This window comes from Stenella coeruleoalba (genome assembly GCF_951394435.1).
Source record: "Stenella coeruleoalba genome assembly, chromosome: X".
Taxonomy (NCBI): domain Eukaryota; kingdom Metazoa; phylum Chordata; class Mammalia; order Artiodactyla; family Delphinidae; genus Stenella; species Stenella coeruleoalba.
The window spans coordinates 56704851-56721663 of NC_137152.1; the positions used below are offsets into that span (position 1 = coordinate 56704851).

The 16813-nt window shown below is 39.7% G+C and overlaps 1 protein-coding gene and 1 long non-coding RNA gene across 3 annotated transcripts in view; one reads left to right on the top strand and one right to left on the bottom strand.

Moving 5' to 3' along the window:
• The window catches only part of HDAC8 (histone deacetylase 8), a 244890-nt gene that overhangs the window by 154083 nt on the left and 73994 nt on the right, over positions 1-16813 (bottom strand). For both annotated transcript variants that reach the window (XM_079911615.1, XM_079911616.1), the window contains exons 5-7: positions 9775-9887; positions 5915-5992; positions 5217-5325 (exon numbers count right to left, since the gene is read on the bottom strand). In XM_079911615.1, coding sequence (XP_079767741.1) covers positions 5217-5325; positions 5915-5992; positions 9775-9887 — 300 coding nt within the window. The remainder of the gene's footprint in view (positions 1-5216; positions 5326-5914; positions 5993-9774; positions 9888-16813) is intronic.
• LOC307180951 overlaps positions 1-16813 on the top strand; it is a 142285-nt gene that overhangs the window by 99503 nt on the left and 25969 nt on the right. The gene's annotated exons all lie outside the window — the stretch shown is intronic.

The window sequence follows — 16813 nt, forward strand, 5'->3', positions numbered from 1 at the left end:
TGACATGTGACACTATTCACTTTCTAAAGAAGGAAGTCAGGATTTTCTCCGTTGAAAATAAAGGAAAAAGCAGATTTACAGAATCTCCATGTTTCCAAACTTTAATCAGAAATTTAAAACCTAATAAGTAAAATCTCACAATATTTATTCTTGTTTTTGATGCATAAAATTACAAATTAAATCCTTAGGATTAAGAGCTTTTTTTTAATTGGCAAAAATCTAAGTTGTACTTTCACAAACATAAGCACAATGGATTGTGTATACTACAGGTCTTGTGGTTCATTTGCATAATCTTAAATGGTTTTCTTTTTTTAGGACTTTTCTGCAATCCCCGGAGATAAAAATTTCCAAGAAGTTTTGGGGGGTGGTATTTTTTCCTTGTGAAAACATTTCATACTTCCATGTGATACTTTGGGGACAATGTAGCCGATGGTTAATGCTAGCTGTGTGACCTTAAACAAATCAACCTTTCTAAGCTCCAGTTTTCTCATTTATAAGATGGGAATAAGAATACCTACCTTTGCAGGTATTATAGATTGTATATTGCTATAAGTATCAAATGGAAAAAATCAAATAAATGATTAGTACAATTCCTGGCACAGGCAAGTCCTCCCTAGGAGCTAAGCTCCAGGGTGTGGGAGCCTCATCTGTTTTGTTTACCACCACCAGTACCTACGTACAGGGCGGGCATGAAGCAGACACTCAATAAATATTTGTCGAATGAATGAATAAAATAGTGGCATTATACTAAAATATAAACAAATCCCCTATGTTGTTGTATTTTGCTCCCCCTTTATTCTTGTTAATTAATGTTTAAAAATCCTATAAGGTGACTTGAGGCACTTGATTCTTTTGTAGGAAGGTCAGAGTGGCTTCAGAGAGGTGAATTTTGGCCCCAGACCCATAAGGAATGAATCCTGTGCTTAAAACACTACTGACTTGTATTTCAGGGGCCATGTCAGGCTCTAAGGAAAATTCTCACACAATAAATATAAACCACAGAGACACTATATGGTTTTTTTCTCTTCCTCATTGAATAGCAGCAGAGCTCAGTATAGATGGAAGAAGGAATTCCCCACAGGAATAAAAGCTTGGGTTTAAATGAGCTATTCCTTTAATGAGCTTGCTGTTGTCCTAGAGAACAAGTTCTTTCTGAGTAGGCTATCCTGGTTATCCCAAGCACAGTAGAATCATTTGAAAAAAACAGTTGAAGGGCTATAAAAATTATTTAAAATAGAAAAGTATAATATTTCTCTCATAAAAGAAAGGAGGCAAAAATATTATTTTTGTTGTTGTTGTTCTTTTAACTTCCGGAGTCCCTGAAGTTTTCTTTAGGTCAATGGTCTTTGATGGCAAAAAAAGGTTTCTTTTAATTTTGAGTTACAGAATATAAGCCATAGGACTCAAGGTAAACAGGCCAAATACAGGAAGATTCTTATTTTAATAACTACTACTGTGAACCCTAGTTCACTAGAATAAGATTATTTCTTTGGTTGGACTGATAGCTCTTACTAGCAAAGTTTTGCATATGTGGATATAAAGACTACTATTGATTGAGAAGCCCTGCTTAACAGGGCCTTTCATAAGTCCTATTCATTGAGAAGCCTGTTTAACAATGTGTTTTCCTTTTGGTGAAATATTTATGCAGTGTCTGCACTTAATTATTTTACAAAGTTGAATAGCTGAATATTCTTAACGAAATGTGAGGTTTTTTCCCCCAAATATTATGTCAACTTTAGTATGCTTTGTATCCATACATACCATAAGTACCATATATATAGCTTTCCTATGAGATATATCCCAATAACTGGACATTTAGTAAAGAATGCTTTCTGGCTGTTAGGGCTGTAAAATTATAGGTAGGATACAAACTAAGAAGTTTGGACACAACTCTGAAATTCTTCTTCAAGTTATGCATATGTCATGACAGCTCACAGTGGGCAAGTAGTTTGGTCATCCTGCAAGATTTAAGGGTTCAGAGAGGTACTCCTCTTGAACCAACAGCAAGAAGTACTGGTTATTTGTCCTTTTCTCCTAGACTCCTTAACTATAAATGTTCCCAAAGTCATCAACACAGCCTTCTGGGTAGTAGCTTAAACATTATTAAGATTATCTCATATTGCATTCAAATACAATTAGAGAGCAAACAGGTTAAACAAAGGCAGAGCAGTATTTTCTCTTTCAGATGACAGAGCCTGGGAATTAGCAAACGGTCCTTTTGGCAAAACAGCTTTCCTCTCCCATCAAACTTTGCCTGTATATAAATTATGGGAAGCTTTTGGGAATTGTGACCCTTGCCCTTCTAAATTAGCATGGAATGACCTAGGGAGCTCTCACTGTGAAATTGTCTTTTTCATAAAATGGAGCTTTTAGTGCTGAAAACCTTCAGGTAAAGATTCCATTTCCAGTCTATTAAAAAGGAAACCCTAAGACATTTTTTTAAAATAAAGAGAGTATATTCAACCTTAAGATGAAACCATTAAGTTCCTGCCTAGCTGGCAAAGTGAAAAAAGGCTACAGCAGAGGAAAAAGACATAAGGAAAAAAGGAAGAAAAGAAGGAAGGAAGGGAAAGAAAAAGGGCTCCTGAATCCCACAGGGAGATGTAGTTCAGGAGCAAATTAATGGCAAACGAAAATTAGAGCATCTTGTAAGTGAACCAGCAATAAGAGGTCCTTTATTTATCACAGGTAAGAAGTGAGCCAGGAAACCAGTGGGCTCATAGAACAAAAAGGATGAAAAAGAGATTGCAGATGAACTGAATGACCTTTTTACACAAGTGAGCTATTTCCGTCTAGTCTGTCTTTTGAGGTAGGCAGATGAGCCAGATGTCATAATGGTAAATGAACAAGACATTCTGGTTCTAAGCAACAAACTAGAAATAGTCAAAAACATAATGACTGGGACTAAGTGATACAGTTACTAGGGCTGACCCTCTGCAAAACTATTTAGGTGGCAAAGATTGTTTTCTTGTTTGTGCCCCTTTCCCATTACTGCTTCTCTGAATGCTCAGGGTGCTCACACTCTAACCCTTTCAAAATCTGCTGTCAAGAAAAGCTCTGTGGAACCGTACATCCATGGCAGAGTTAGGGTAAGGAGGAGAGGTTCCATTTTAAGGCCTATTTCTAATTGTAGAATAAAAGTATGTTTCCTGTTAAAGGAATTTCAGATATTAGTCCAACAGATGGGAGAGATGTTTGGGTCAGAAAGCCTTCTTGACACCCTTGGAATCAGAACTGCCTTCATGCAACACCCTGACCACATGACTTCTGAAAGAAGTCAAAGGGAAAAATGATTGTCCCTCTAATCAAAACCTGGAGCCTGTTATTCTAGGTGATCGCTGTGAGGTTTGCCGGTGCGGCTCCACAGGTAAAACGGGCCCTGGGAACTATAAACTGACGAGTGTCTGGTACTCTGGTAGGCAAGCTAGAAGAATCTTTAATAAACGCTGGCTATCTGAACACCGGGGTGGAGGCGGCAACATGGTTTCTGTAAAGGGAAATCATGTGTGATCCTCCACGGAGCTTTTCCTTGGGGCTAAACTCACTTTTAAAATGTTTAATTAAGTTTGATACCAAGGCTGTTTTTAAACATGAAATTCTATGGGATTACAATTTTTAAAAATCATGTAGTAGGAACTGGTTTAGAGAGAGAAAGGAAATTTAGGGGAGAAACAGACATTTTTCTGATTGAAGAAGGGTAAGTAGTAGACTGGCTTGGGGGTGGGCACTGGGAAATCCTCAAGTCTGCAGATGATACTCAGCTTTTCTGGGCAGTGAAATGCCAAGGTGATGGGGAGAAAGGAAGACCTCAGGAGGTTTTATGACTGGCAGATGAGCTTCAATAGGGGCACATGTAAGGTAATCCATTTAGGGAAGGCCAGAGATTACAAACTACACTTGCAGGATGATGAGTGCTGACCTTTCAATTAAGGCCCAGGAAAAAGCTCTAGGAAACCCCGTGGACAGAGCACTGAAGAGAACAACCTATTTTCCTGATATGGCAAAAAAAAAAAAAAAAAAAGGCAACAAAATGTTGGGCACTGTCAATAAGGGGATTAAAAGAAAAACAAAATAATTCTCCTTTTACATAGAACTACAGGACATTTTTGGTAAAGTTACGTAAGCAGCTCTGATCTGCACATATCAAGAAGGACAGAACAGAGCCCAAGAGGAACAAAGAAGGGCAATTAAAACCATCAATGGCAGGCTCAAAAAAATAAAAGAAAAAGAGGCCTTTTCAGTCTGACAATGCAGAGGTAGCCAGGGGACATGATCAAAATATGAAGAGGCTAGGGCTGCTGCTGATGACCCAGCTTGCCAAAACTCTTGAGCTAAGAGGCATCTTTGAAGCATAAAGTTTTTATTTTTTAATACTTCTACTTTGTTTATACAACTGCCAGTGATGACGGCCAGTGCAGGCTCCTTGGGGAAGTCCCTGTTTCCACCAGAAGGTTGGGAGAAATCTGAGCCGAGTGGGAGAGGGATCAAAAGCACCTCAATCCCCTCAACCTTAAGTAATGTTGACTTGCTGACTTCTAGTCAGACTCACTTTCTCTACTGCCAATGTCAGCAGTGAATTTGTACCTGACCAATCTCAATTTTCACAAATATGAGTTTAGCCACCCTCTTCCCCATTCCGTAGGGCTTTTCAGCCCCAATGGTCTGATCTACACAGTGGCACCAAACTGTCTGCCTACAAGTGGCTGTAATGTAATCCTTAACCATAGCGCAAAAAGAACAGATTTCTGACTCCAATTTTAATACAACGGATAGAACTCAAGAACTCGTAATAAAGAACTCTCTAATATTCACACCAGTGGATGGAAGCAGATCTCCATAACAGAAAGCCGAAACTGACCCTCCCAGGCTAATGAAATCATATTATATGCAGGTTTTAGCTAAGAAACTAGTAGGCAAGGGATTCCCCAGGACAGCCGAGAAGCTCTGCTCTTGGGAAGGCCTTAATCATACAGAGTGGCAGGTAAGATCAAACTGAGAGTGTGGCTCTGGTCCAAACACTCTGCTCTCCCAGACAGGGGATGGTTACCTGATCAAATAAGCATAGTGAGCAGTGTACAAAAGCTATGTGAGTATATAGTAGCTTTTTAATTTTTTTTCAAATGGTTCTTTGAAAACAAGAATTCTGTGGGATTGGGGGCCATTGCATCCTACAGAAAAGTAATGTACTTGTTACTGGCTCAGCACTGCAGCTATACCTTTCGCAGATGTGGTAATACTTCTCATCCTGTATGCCATCCTGAATGGGCACATTTACACTGTAGTACCGTCCCTTCCCTAGGCCGACATCAGACACATCACCTGTTCCTGTCAAAGAGAGGAACACGGAGAACAGTTTTAAGAACATGAGAATTAGAAAACTTGAAGGCTTCTCTGATAGCAATTCAGAAAATCAAAAGGTCAATTAGCAGAACAATCTTGAATGAATGATGGTTTCTAAGGGAATGAAATTTAAAAAAAAACTGTTGTAAACAGTATTGGGGAAATAGGAAAACTGTAAGAAAATGGGAAAACCTTAGTCTCCATCTTGCTGGATCAAATGAACAAAAAAAATAGAGATTAACTTCTTCACTAGATTTTTCATACGTCTCAGATTGACATAATACTAATATATCATCGCACTTATCAGGATGTTGAGGGTTACACAGGCTACCTGATAGTACTGTAAGTGTAAGTGAGCTGTCTATTGACAGTCCATGAAAATCATCTGGAAAAAGCAGCAGCATTACATTCCTTTTATCGCTGTCACCTGAAATGACCTATGTTAAATGTTTTGCATGGAGTAGCACCAATATGGCATTCACAGCATGCAGCTATCGAAATACAAGATATAAGAAATGTATAGAACTGCAGTATTTATTCCTCAAATGTAATACTGAGCACACAGATCACTTGCCTGGGAAAAATCCTGGGGAGAATTTGTGCAGGGACACCGTCATGACTTTGGAGGTGAAACTGAAGGCATCTTCTACACCTACCAGAGAAAGAAATGGCAGAAGAATCACTTCATATATACAAATCTCTGTTTTCAACAACTGAAACTCTAGAAAGCAGCTGTGGGAAGGAAGAGAGAGGAGAAGGTAGCAATAATAAAGCTAGCAAGCTGAGGAATAAAAGTAACAAAACTCTGGTCTTGGATCTCTGTCATTACAAGATGAGGTAGAACTCTGGCCTCAAGCGAAGTTTGGGGTTCCTTTTCAAATTCACTCAAGTTAAAGCTGGACATTTCCAAGCAATGGGGATGCACAGGCTCTCTTTGACAACCTGTTCTAAAAGGTGGGGAAGGGCTGGAGCTCATAATTGAGGCATTGTCAACAGAGCTGCATAAAGGAAACTGGCACCATCTTGGAAGTTTTATGTTTTGTTTCAGTGGTTCTAAGTTAAATTCTTGGGATTTTTTTCAAAGAAGTACAATGTGGCAACCCTTTGAAAAACATGACCAATACGAACATTAGGCATTACATAGTGAAAACCTAATTATAAAATGCCTCTCTATAATACAGATTTGGTTATAAATGCAGTTCACCCAAAGTTCCGTGTGTACTAAGTAACTTATAGTACATGTTTCTGGCTAAAACATGGAAGTAGCCCTTAATAGCAGCTTGAATGACAGCTTTTTAAAGCCTGGAGAAAGACAGGAGGAAAAACTTCTAGAAAGGAGTCTCCTTTCCATTTTAACAGTCAGAAAATGAAGAGAGGCCTGGGAGATAGAAGATGTCTCTAACAAGCCACTACTTATTCAGATAAACATGCTGCCCACCTCTACACTTTTCCTCCCAGAACCACATACTGTATTCAGATAATCCGTTTGTAAAATGGAAGAACTCTTAGCAAATTCATGTATTACCCTCTTTGATACTTTGAATAAAGAAATTGTCTCTGTTTACTTAATGCTTTCAGTCTTCATTAGAGGCCAACAGAGACCTTAAAAAAATATTGACTCTATTTGTATATCACAGGTATGTTTGAATTTCCCAAGCCTTATGTTTTGCCTTGGGGAGGCAGTTAAAACCAGTTAAAGGCTCCAGGCACAAGGCATTAGGTAAACAAAATAAAACAAAAGGAAATAAATTAAAATAGCATTTTAACTTAGAAACGGAAGTATAGACAAGGATAATTCATGAAAATCCTGATTATTTATCCATCCAGAAAGGTGGTACAAATTTATACTTCTCTCAATGGTGTGTAAGAGTTCCCGTTTTCTGACATCATGACTGACACTGGGTATCATTATTCTTTTTAATCTTAGGCAGAAAGAACCGTCTTGTTCTAATTTGCATTTCTCTGAGTCTTATGGTGTTGAGCACCTTTTCATATGTTTAGTAGCCATTTGTATCACTTCTCATGGGAGATGCCATTAGGTGTTGTTAGAAAATCATACTTTAAGAAAGGACATAGACAAAGAGGAGGGTATGGGGCTCGCTGTGAAAGCGAAGAGTGGTTAGGTAGCTGAAAGAAGGTGAAGATGGGGTAGGGGTGCTGCTGAGGCCACCGCAGGATGCCAGTTATGGAATCATGGGAGATTTAAAATAAACCAAATGTGTAAGAGTTTGGAGGTGGGGCAGGGGTCACTGGAAGGGAGGTGCTGAAGAGGGGAAATAAACCGAAATGAAACACACCATAAAAGTTGGCTAAAACAGGAAACTATAAATGGTATAGAAATAACATTGCAAATGGAAAGAATGGTTTCAGGTGACAGTCTTCTTTCATTCTTACATGGTTCAATAGACTTGATTCTATTCTTGAACTCTGATACTAAGAGTTTGAATTTCATAATCACTCATTCATTCAACAAATATTTTACTGAACCACTACTATAGGCATAGGTCTGTTTGTTCCTGCCACTGCATAGGACAGAAAGAAGTAAATAACTTGATTTCTGCTCTGGAGGAACTGAAAGTTTCTATGGGAGGAGAAGCCATATACACATTAAAGAATTCGCTCACAATATAAGACAATATATAATTAAATATCAAATCAGTGATAGAAACAATACAGGACAATACAGTGAACAGGGGGAGAGACCACTTGGGCTGGAGTCGTTGGGACAGATCTGCTACCAACTTGAGCTCTTGGGTAGAACCTGAAGATGCAAAAGGGGAAAAGAATACAAAACTAAGTTAGGAAAAAGTAGCGCAAAGTCAGGGAGGAGGGAACAGTGAGACGTGTCTGGGCATCATTGAATAGAGTAGCCTGGACAGCAAGTAGTAAGAGAGAAGGCTGGAGAGAGGAGGTGAGGCCTCTTTGAGGCAGGCCTTGAAAGACAGGGCAAATAATGTGGACTTTACCTTGAAGAACACTGGTTTTCAAAGTGTAGCCTGTGGAACAACTGGGGTGATATTAATATGGAGATTTCCAGGTTCCATACCAGACCTACTAAATCTGAATATCTGGTGGATGTGGCCAAGGAATCTGCATTTTAAAACAAGCTCTCCCCACCACCAGGTCATCCTGATCAACATTCAAGTTTGAGAACCATTGCTATAGGCCGAGGTTTAGCAAACCAAGTGGCTACATAGTAAATATTTTAGGCTTTGAAAACTACATGGTCTTTATTGTATTTTTTTCTGCTCTACAACCTTGTAAAATGTAAAAAAACATTCTTAGCTCTCTGGTCATACAAAAACAAGCCACCGGCCAAATGTTACCCTTGTTATAGGCAATAAGAGCCTCTGAAGGGTTTTGAGCAAGGCTGGATTCTGCATTGGCAAAGTATTCAGATATTAATTGGACATGGTTCTCAAAGTAGTGTGTTGGTTGTTTTAACCCTTCTCACTTCTCTCTGTTACCTTTAATTTTCTGTCACCATTCCATGGAAGCGTCCATCTAGCTGAACTCCCTGGGAGGTCTCTCCCACAATTTCTTCCTTTTTCTGTTTTGGCAGCAGAGCTGACCCTAGCTTCCATCACATACTATTCTTTTCATCTCTTATGCCTTGGTTTTGTTAGTTTGTCTCAAAAGATCCCCGGAAACAGGGAAGCAGGAATCACTGATATGGGGGCAGGGAAGGAATATCCTTAACTAATTTGACTGGATAAGTGTCCTAGATCGATGGAAATATGTGTCATACACAGGCTATAGTAAAGAAACAGAATGAGGGTAACTGTCACTGCAGCTCTACGTTCTAGATGAAAAGTACACAGGAGGGCTTAATACATCCTTTTAGTGAAGTCTTCTAAGAGAGGATTAATGGGGTTAAGGCAAATTGTTAGAGTCTGCTGCTATTAAAAGTTAGAGAAGGTGCCCTGAGTTTGTGCAGGACTAAATATTTTAGCAATACAAAGCAAGAAGCACAGATTCTGATCTCTGCATGAGTTGGTATCCCTATTGGTGAAAAATTCAGAATGTTAGTCCACCATGCACCTCTTCTATTTTAAGAGAAGCATCAGGACTCTCAGCTCTGACTGCAGATTTCATTTAGAACCTATGGAAGTGGACTGAGGGAGGTCACTAAGCACTGGAGTAAACACTAGGAAATCTTACCCTGATTTCCACTTCTTAAAGTTCTCTACTGGAGAGCTTTGCTACTGGAGGAGAGGGGAGGAGAAATTACAAGAATCTGGTATTTTAAAGCAGCTTGGTCAGCACAGGAGGCATTGCATCAGTTAAAAGAATCTCTACCTACTTCAGGATTCTGGATTAGGAAAATTTCAATTGCAAGAGGCATTTCTCCTGTTACCAGTTGCCTAGAAGCAGCTTTACTGATAAAAACCTGCAGTCCTAGCAGCAAAGCACCTTTGAAAGTGAAGGGCTTACCATCTCCGTGGTGCAGATCCAAATCCACATAGAGAATACGGTCAAATTTCCGTCGTAATCGTAATATTCCCAGGACAGCATCATTGAGATAACAAAAACCAGATGCTTCATCTCTGCAAGAAAACAAGTTGCTACAGCCAACAGCCACAAGCAATCCAAGGGAGTCTTTAGCCAAGGATCTAACCCTTGAGATCTAGTCCCTTACAATTTCCCCTTCTTTTAAGAAAAACAAAAATCTACCTAAGAACATTATATGGTAAACGGCCCAGAATGATTAGGGAATGAAGTGTTTTGGTAAAGTAAATATTCAGGTTGATTGGTAATATTTCCTATTCGGGATCCCTGATTTTCAAAGATTTAAAATATCATAACTATATCGAACAAAACAGAACCTTTCTCTAATGATTCAGAAATCATTTTTAAAAATTGTAGTATCCTGGGGTCATCATGATGAACACTGATGACTACTTATAGGAGTTTAAGAAAGCTAGACTCTAGAAGGGGCTTTAAAGACTATCTTGCTCAGCCATATGCAGAAGATGTTGGTGACTTGATTTCTCCGTACTGACCCTATGACATAACCTAGAAATTTTTTTTGTGTGTGTGAGTAAGTCTTGGCACTCGTTGCTCATAAAAGCTGAGTGGAGAATGTACAAATGCATGACCTCCTGGGCAGTGCAGTGTGGTTGCCTTTCCGTATATGCAATTATTACAATGGTGATTGAAGCAGCCTCTTCTAAAGTTATTTTGTCTCCTTCACTAAAGTTGTCTTCACTGACTTCACTGATGTCCTTTACCGTTTTTGCTATCACTGATACTGTGTCGCTTTAAACTCTTGTCAACATTAACCTAGTCTTTTATTGCGCTTCCATTAAGCCTTGTTGAGTAGATGTAAAAGAACATTATCATCAAACGTGTTATAATTTGTTTTTAAGGCCTCATCTTAAATGCTTCAGTTTCTTTTGCTTCCACAGACACTTTGAACATTCAGCCCATTTTTTCCTGTGTTCTCCCTGATATTTTATTTGAAACAGAATTCTAGGCATGAGCATCATTTAAAATGGCATCTTTGTTACTATGAGATTGTAAGGTCTTTTTATTGCCTACACAATGCATAAACTCCTTCATGAAATCTCTTCCATAATATTTCATATTCTGAACAATGCCCTGGTTCACAAGCTGAGTCAATGAGACAGGTACACCAGACAGCAGGAAGTTGGTAAAAATACCAGTAGACACAGACTTTGCTCATGAAGGTGAACTCAGCGATCACCTAAGCAAAAGAATAGGTTGGCATTATGTATGCAAGCAGAAAGAAACCAATTAGAGAAAAAGGTTTGTCCATCCCTGAATTCCCTGTAAACAAGAGTTAAATATGTAACTTTAAAAGTTCTTGGATGCTTATTTCCAATTATGAAAAGCTTACAATTTATATATCTACTTACTATCTTAGCACATCAAAAAAGAAATAATGTCTTTCTACTGAAGTCAATAACTTTTGGGTAGTTGGGATGGAACACTGTTAGGCAAAAAGAGGGGGGCATTGGGGAAGAGGAGCAATACAAATCAATATAAGACATACTTCCTTCCCTCAGAGAGCCTACAATTAAGTTAGGGAACCAAGTCATAAGCACAGAAAAACAAAAGCAAAAAACAAACAAAAAAGGCAAGCAGAAATAGTATGGCATACAAAAGAGAATACAGAGAAATTCCACAGACAAAACTGACAAAGCAGAGTCATGTCATTGACAGTATTGAACTTTGAGCCCCATGCTTCTAGAAATCAGCATTGGTAGGAGACCCCTCACCCTTTTGTGTTCTGAGAAACAGTTAACTGCAAAAGACCACATTGTCCTGGCATATTCCAGAAAGAACCATTTTCAGGGGGGACCTTCAAGAGGCGGAGGAATAAGATGTGGAGATCACTTTCCTCCCCACAAAGACATCAAAAATACATCTACATGTGAAACAACTCCGACAGAACACTTACTGAATGCTAGCAGAAGACCTCAGACTTCCCAAAAGGCAAGAAACTCCCCATGTACTTGGGTAGGGCAAAAGAAAAAAGAGAGACAAAAGAATAGGGATGGGACCTGCACCTCTGGGAGGGAGCTGTGAAGGAGGAAAAGTTTCCACACATTAGGGAGACCCTTCACTGGAGGAGACGGGGGTGGGCGGCGGCGGCGGGGGGGGGAAGCTTCAGAGCCACGGAGGAGAGAGCAGCAACAGGGGTGCAGAGGGCAAAGTGGAGAGATTCCCACACAGAGAATGGGTGCCGACCAGCACTCACCAGCCTGAGAGGCTTGTCTGCTCACCGCTGTGGCGGGTGGGGGCTGGGAGCTGAGGCTCAGCCTTCAGAGTTCAGATCCCAGGGAGAGGACTGGAGTTGGCTGCATGAACACAGCCTGAAGGGGGCTAGTGCACCAAAGCTAGCCAGGAGGGAGTCCGGGGAAAAAGTCTGCACCTGCCTAAGAGGCAAGAGACCATTGTTTCAGGGTGTGCAAGGAGAGGGGATTCCTTTCCTGTCTGCCCACAGAAGGCAGAGCACCGCTTAAATGAGCTCCAGAGATGGGCGTGAGCCACGGCTATAAGCTCGGACCCCAGAGACAAGCATGAAATGTTAATGCTGCTGCTGCAGCCACCAAGAATCCTGTGTGCAAGCACACGTCACTACCCACAACACCCCCGCTGCCCCACGAGCCTGTGCAGCCCGCCAATGCCAGGGTCCCATGATCTAGGGACAACTTCCCCAGGACAACACATGGCACACCTCAGGCAGCTGCAACGTCATGCTGGCCTCTGCCACCACAGGCTCGCCTGGCATTCCAATTATAACTACTGTACCCCTCCCTCCCCCAGGCCTGAATGAACAAGAGCCCCCTAATTAGCCGCTGCGTTAACCCCATCCTCTCTGGGTGGGGACAGATGCCTGAGGACGGCCTACATGCAGAGATGGGGCCAAAACCAAAGCTGAACCCCAGGAGCTGTGTGAACAAAGAAGAGAAATGGAAATTTCTCCATGCAGCCTCAGGAGCAGTGGATTAAATCCCCACAATCAACTTGATTTACCGTGCATCTGTGGAATACCTGAATTGACAATGAAACATCCAAAAATTGAGGCGGTGGATTTTGGGAGAAACTGTAGATGTGGGGATTGCTGTCTGTGACTGATTTGTTTCTGATTTTTATGCTTATCTTAGTTTAGTTTTTAGCGCTTGCTATTATTGGTGGATTTCTTTATTGGTTTGGTTACTCTCTTCTTTTTTATTATAATTATAATTTTTATTTAAATAATTTTAAAAAATTATCATTATTATTTTTTCTTTCTTTTTTTTCTCCCTTTTTTTCTGAGCCATGTGGCTAATAGGATCCTGGTACTCGGGCTTGGTGTCAGGACTGAGCCTCTGCGGTAGGAGAGCCAAGTTCAGGACATTGGACCACCAGAGACCTCCTGGCCTCATGTAATATCAATTGGTGATAGCTCCATCTCAATGCTAAGACCCAGCGCCACCCAACGGCCAGCAAGCTCCAGTGCTGGATGCCCCACGCCAAACAACTAGCAAGACAGGAACACAACCCCACCCATTAGCAGAGAGGCTGCCTAAAATCATAATAAGTCCACAGACACCCCAAAACACACCACCAGACATGTCCTTGCCCACCAGAAAGACAAGATCCAGCCTCATCCACCAGAACACAGGCACTAGTCCCCTCCACCAGGAAGCCTACACAACCCACTGAACCAAACTTAGCCACTGGGGGCAGACACCAATAACAACGGGAACTACGAACCTGCAGCCTGAGAAAAGGAGACCACAAACACAGTAAGTTAAGCAAAATGAGAAGACAGAGAAATATGCAGCAGATGAAGGAGCAAGGTAAAAACACACCAGACCAAACAAATGAAGAGGAAATAGGCAGTCTACCGGAAAAAGAATTCAGAGTAATGATAGTAAAGAGGATCCAAAATCTTGGAAATAGAATGGAGAAAATACAAGAAACGTTTAACAAGGACCTAGAAGAACTAAAGAGCAAACAAACAATGATGAACGACACAATAAAAAAAATTTAAACTTCTCTAGCAGGAATCAATAGCAGAAAAACTGAGGTAGAAGAATGGATAAGCGACCTGGAAGATAAAATAGTGGAAATAACTACTGCAGAGCAGAATAAAGAAAAAAGAACAAAAAGAAGACAGTCTCAGAGAACTCTGGAACAACATTAAACACACCAACACTCGAATTACAGGGGTCCCAAAAGAAGAAGAAAAAAAGAAAGGGACTGAGAAAATATTTGAAGAGATTATAGTTGAAACCTTTCCTAATATGGGAAAGGAAATAGTTAATCAAGTCCAGGAAGCACAGAGAGTCCCATACAGGATAAATCCGAGGAGAAACATGCCAAGACACATATTAATCGAACTATCAAAAATTAAATACAAAGAAAACATACAAAAAGCAGCAAGGGAAAAGCAACAAATAACACACAAGGGAATCTCCATAAGGTTAACAGCTGATCTTTCAGCAGAAACTTTGAAAGCCAGAAGGGGGTGGCAGGACATATTTAAAGTGATGAAGGAGAAAAATCTACAACCAAGATTACTTTACCAAGCAAGGATCTCATTCAGATTTGATGGAGAAATTAAAACCTTTACAGACAAGCAAAAGCTGAGAGAGTTCAGCACCACCAAATCAGCTTTAAAACAAATGCTAAAGGAACTTTTCTAGGCAAGAAACACAAGAGAAGGAAAGGACCTACAATAACAAATCCCAAACAATTAAGAAAATGGGAATAGGGACATACATATCGATAATTACCTTAAAGGTAAATGGATTGAATGTGCCCACCAAAAGACACAGACTGGCTGAAGGGATACAAAAATAAGACCCATATATATGCTGTCTACAAGAGACCCACTTCAGACCTAGGGACACATACAGACTGAAAGTGAGGGGATGGAAAAATATATTCCATGCAAATGGAAATCAAAAGAAAGCTGGAGTAGCAATTCTCATATCAGATGAAATAGACTTTAAAATAAAGACTATTAGAAGAGACAATGAAGGGCACTACATAATGATCAAGGGATCGACCCAAGAAGAAGATGTAACAATTGTAAATATTTATGCACCCAACATAGGAGCACCTCAGTCCATAAGGCAAACGCTAACAGCCATCAAAGGGGAAATTGACAGTAACACATTCATAGGAGGGGACTTTAACACCCCACTTTCACCAATGGACAGATCATCCAAAATGAAAATAAATAAGGAAACACAAGCTTTAAATGACACATTAAACAAGATGGACTTAACTGATATTTATAGGACATTCCATCCAAAAACAACAGAATACACATTCCTCTCAAGTGCTCATGAAACATTCTCCAGGATAGATCATATCTTGGGTCACAAATCAAGCCTTGGTAAATTTAAGAAAACTGAAATCGTATCAAGTATCTATTCCAACCACAACGCTATGAGACTAGATATCAATTACAGGAAAAAAACCGTAAAAAATACAAACACAGGGAGGCTAAACCATACCTTACTAAATAACCAAGAGACCACTGAAGAAATCAAAGAGGATACTAAAAAACACCTAGAAACAAATGACAATGCAAACACGATGACCCAAAACCTATGGGATGCAGCAAAAGCAGTTCTAAGAGGGAACTTTATAGCAATACACTCTTACCTCGGAAACAAGAAAAATCTCAAATAAACAACCTAACCTTAACCTAAATCAATTAGACAAAGAAGAACAAAAAACCCCCAAAGTTAGCAGAAGGAAAGAAATCATAAAGATCAGATCAGAAATAAATGAAAAAATAGCAAAGATCAATAAAACTAAAAGATGGTTCATTGAGAAGATAAACAAAATTGATAAACCATTAGCCAGCCTCATCAAGAAAAAAAGGGAGAAGACTCAAATCAATAGAATTAGAAATGAAAAAGAAGAAGTAACGTGACACTGCAGAAATACAAAGGATCATGAGAGATTACTACAAGCAACTCTATGCCAATAAAATAGACAACCTGGAAGAAATGGACAAATTTATAGAAAAGCACAACCTTCCGAGACTGAACCAGGAAGAAGAAAATATAAACAGACCAATCACAACCACTGAAATTGAAACTGTGATTAAAACTCTCCCAACAAACAAAAGCCCAGGGCCAGATGGCTTCACAGGAGAATTCTATCAAGCATTTAGAGAAGAGCTATAAATTACCCTTCTCAAACTCTTCCAAAATATAGCAGAGGAAGGAACACTCCCAAACACATTCTACGAGGCCACCATCACCTTGATACCAAAAGCATACAAGGGTGTCAAAAAAAAGAAAACTACAGGCCAATATCACTGATTAACAGAGATGCAAAAATTCTCAAAAAATACTAGCAAACAGAATCCAACAGCACATTAGAAGGATGATACACCATGATCAAGTGGGGTTTATCACAGGAATGCAAGGATTCTTCAATATATGCAAATCAATCAACGTGATACACCATATTAAAATACTGAAGGATAAAAACCATATGATTATCTCAAGAGATGCAGAAAAAGCTTTAGACAAAATTCAACACCAATTTATGATAAAAACCCTCCAGAAAGTAGGCATAGAGGGAACCTACCTCAACATAATAAAGGCCATATATGACAATCCCAAAGCCAACATCATTCTCAATGCTGAAAAACTGAAATCATTTCCTCTAAGATCGAGAACAAGACAAGGTTGCCCACTCTCACCACTATTATTCAACATAGTTTTGGAAGTTTTAGCCACAGCAATCAGAGAAGGAAAAGAAATGAATGGAATCCAAATTGGAAAAGAAGAAGGAGAACTGTCACTGTTTGCAGATGACATGATACTGTACATAGAGAATCCTAAAGATACTACTGGAAAAACTATTAGAGCTAATCAATGAATTTGATAAAGCAGCAGGATACAAAATTAATGCACAGGAATCTCTTGCATTCCTACACACTAATGATGAAAAATCTGAAAGAGAAATTAAGGAAACACACCCATTTTAC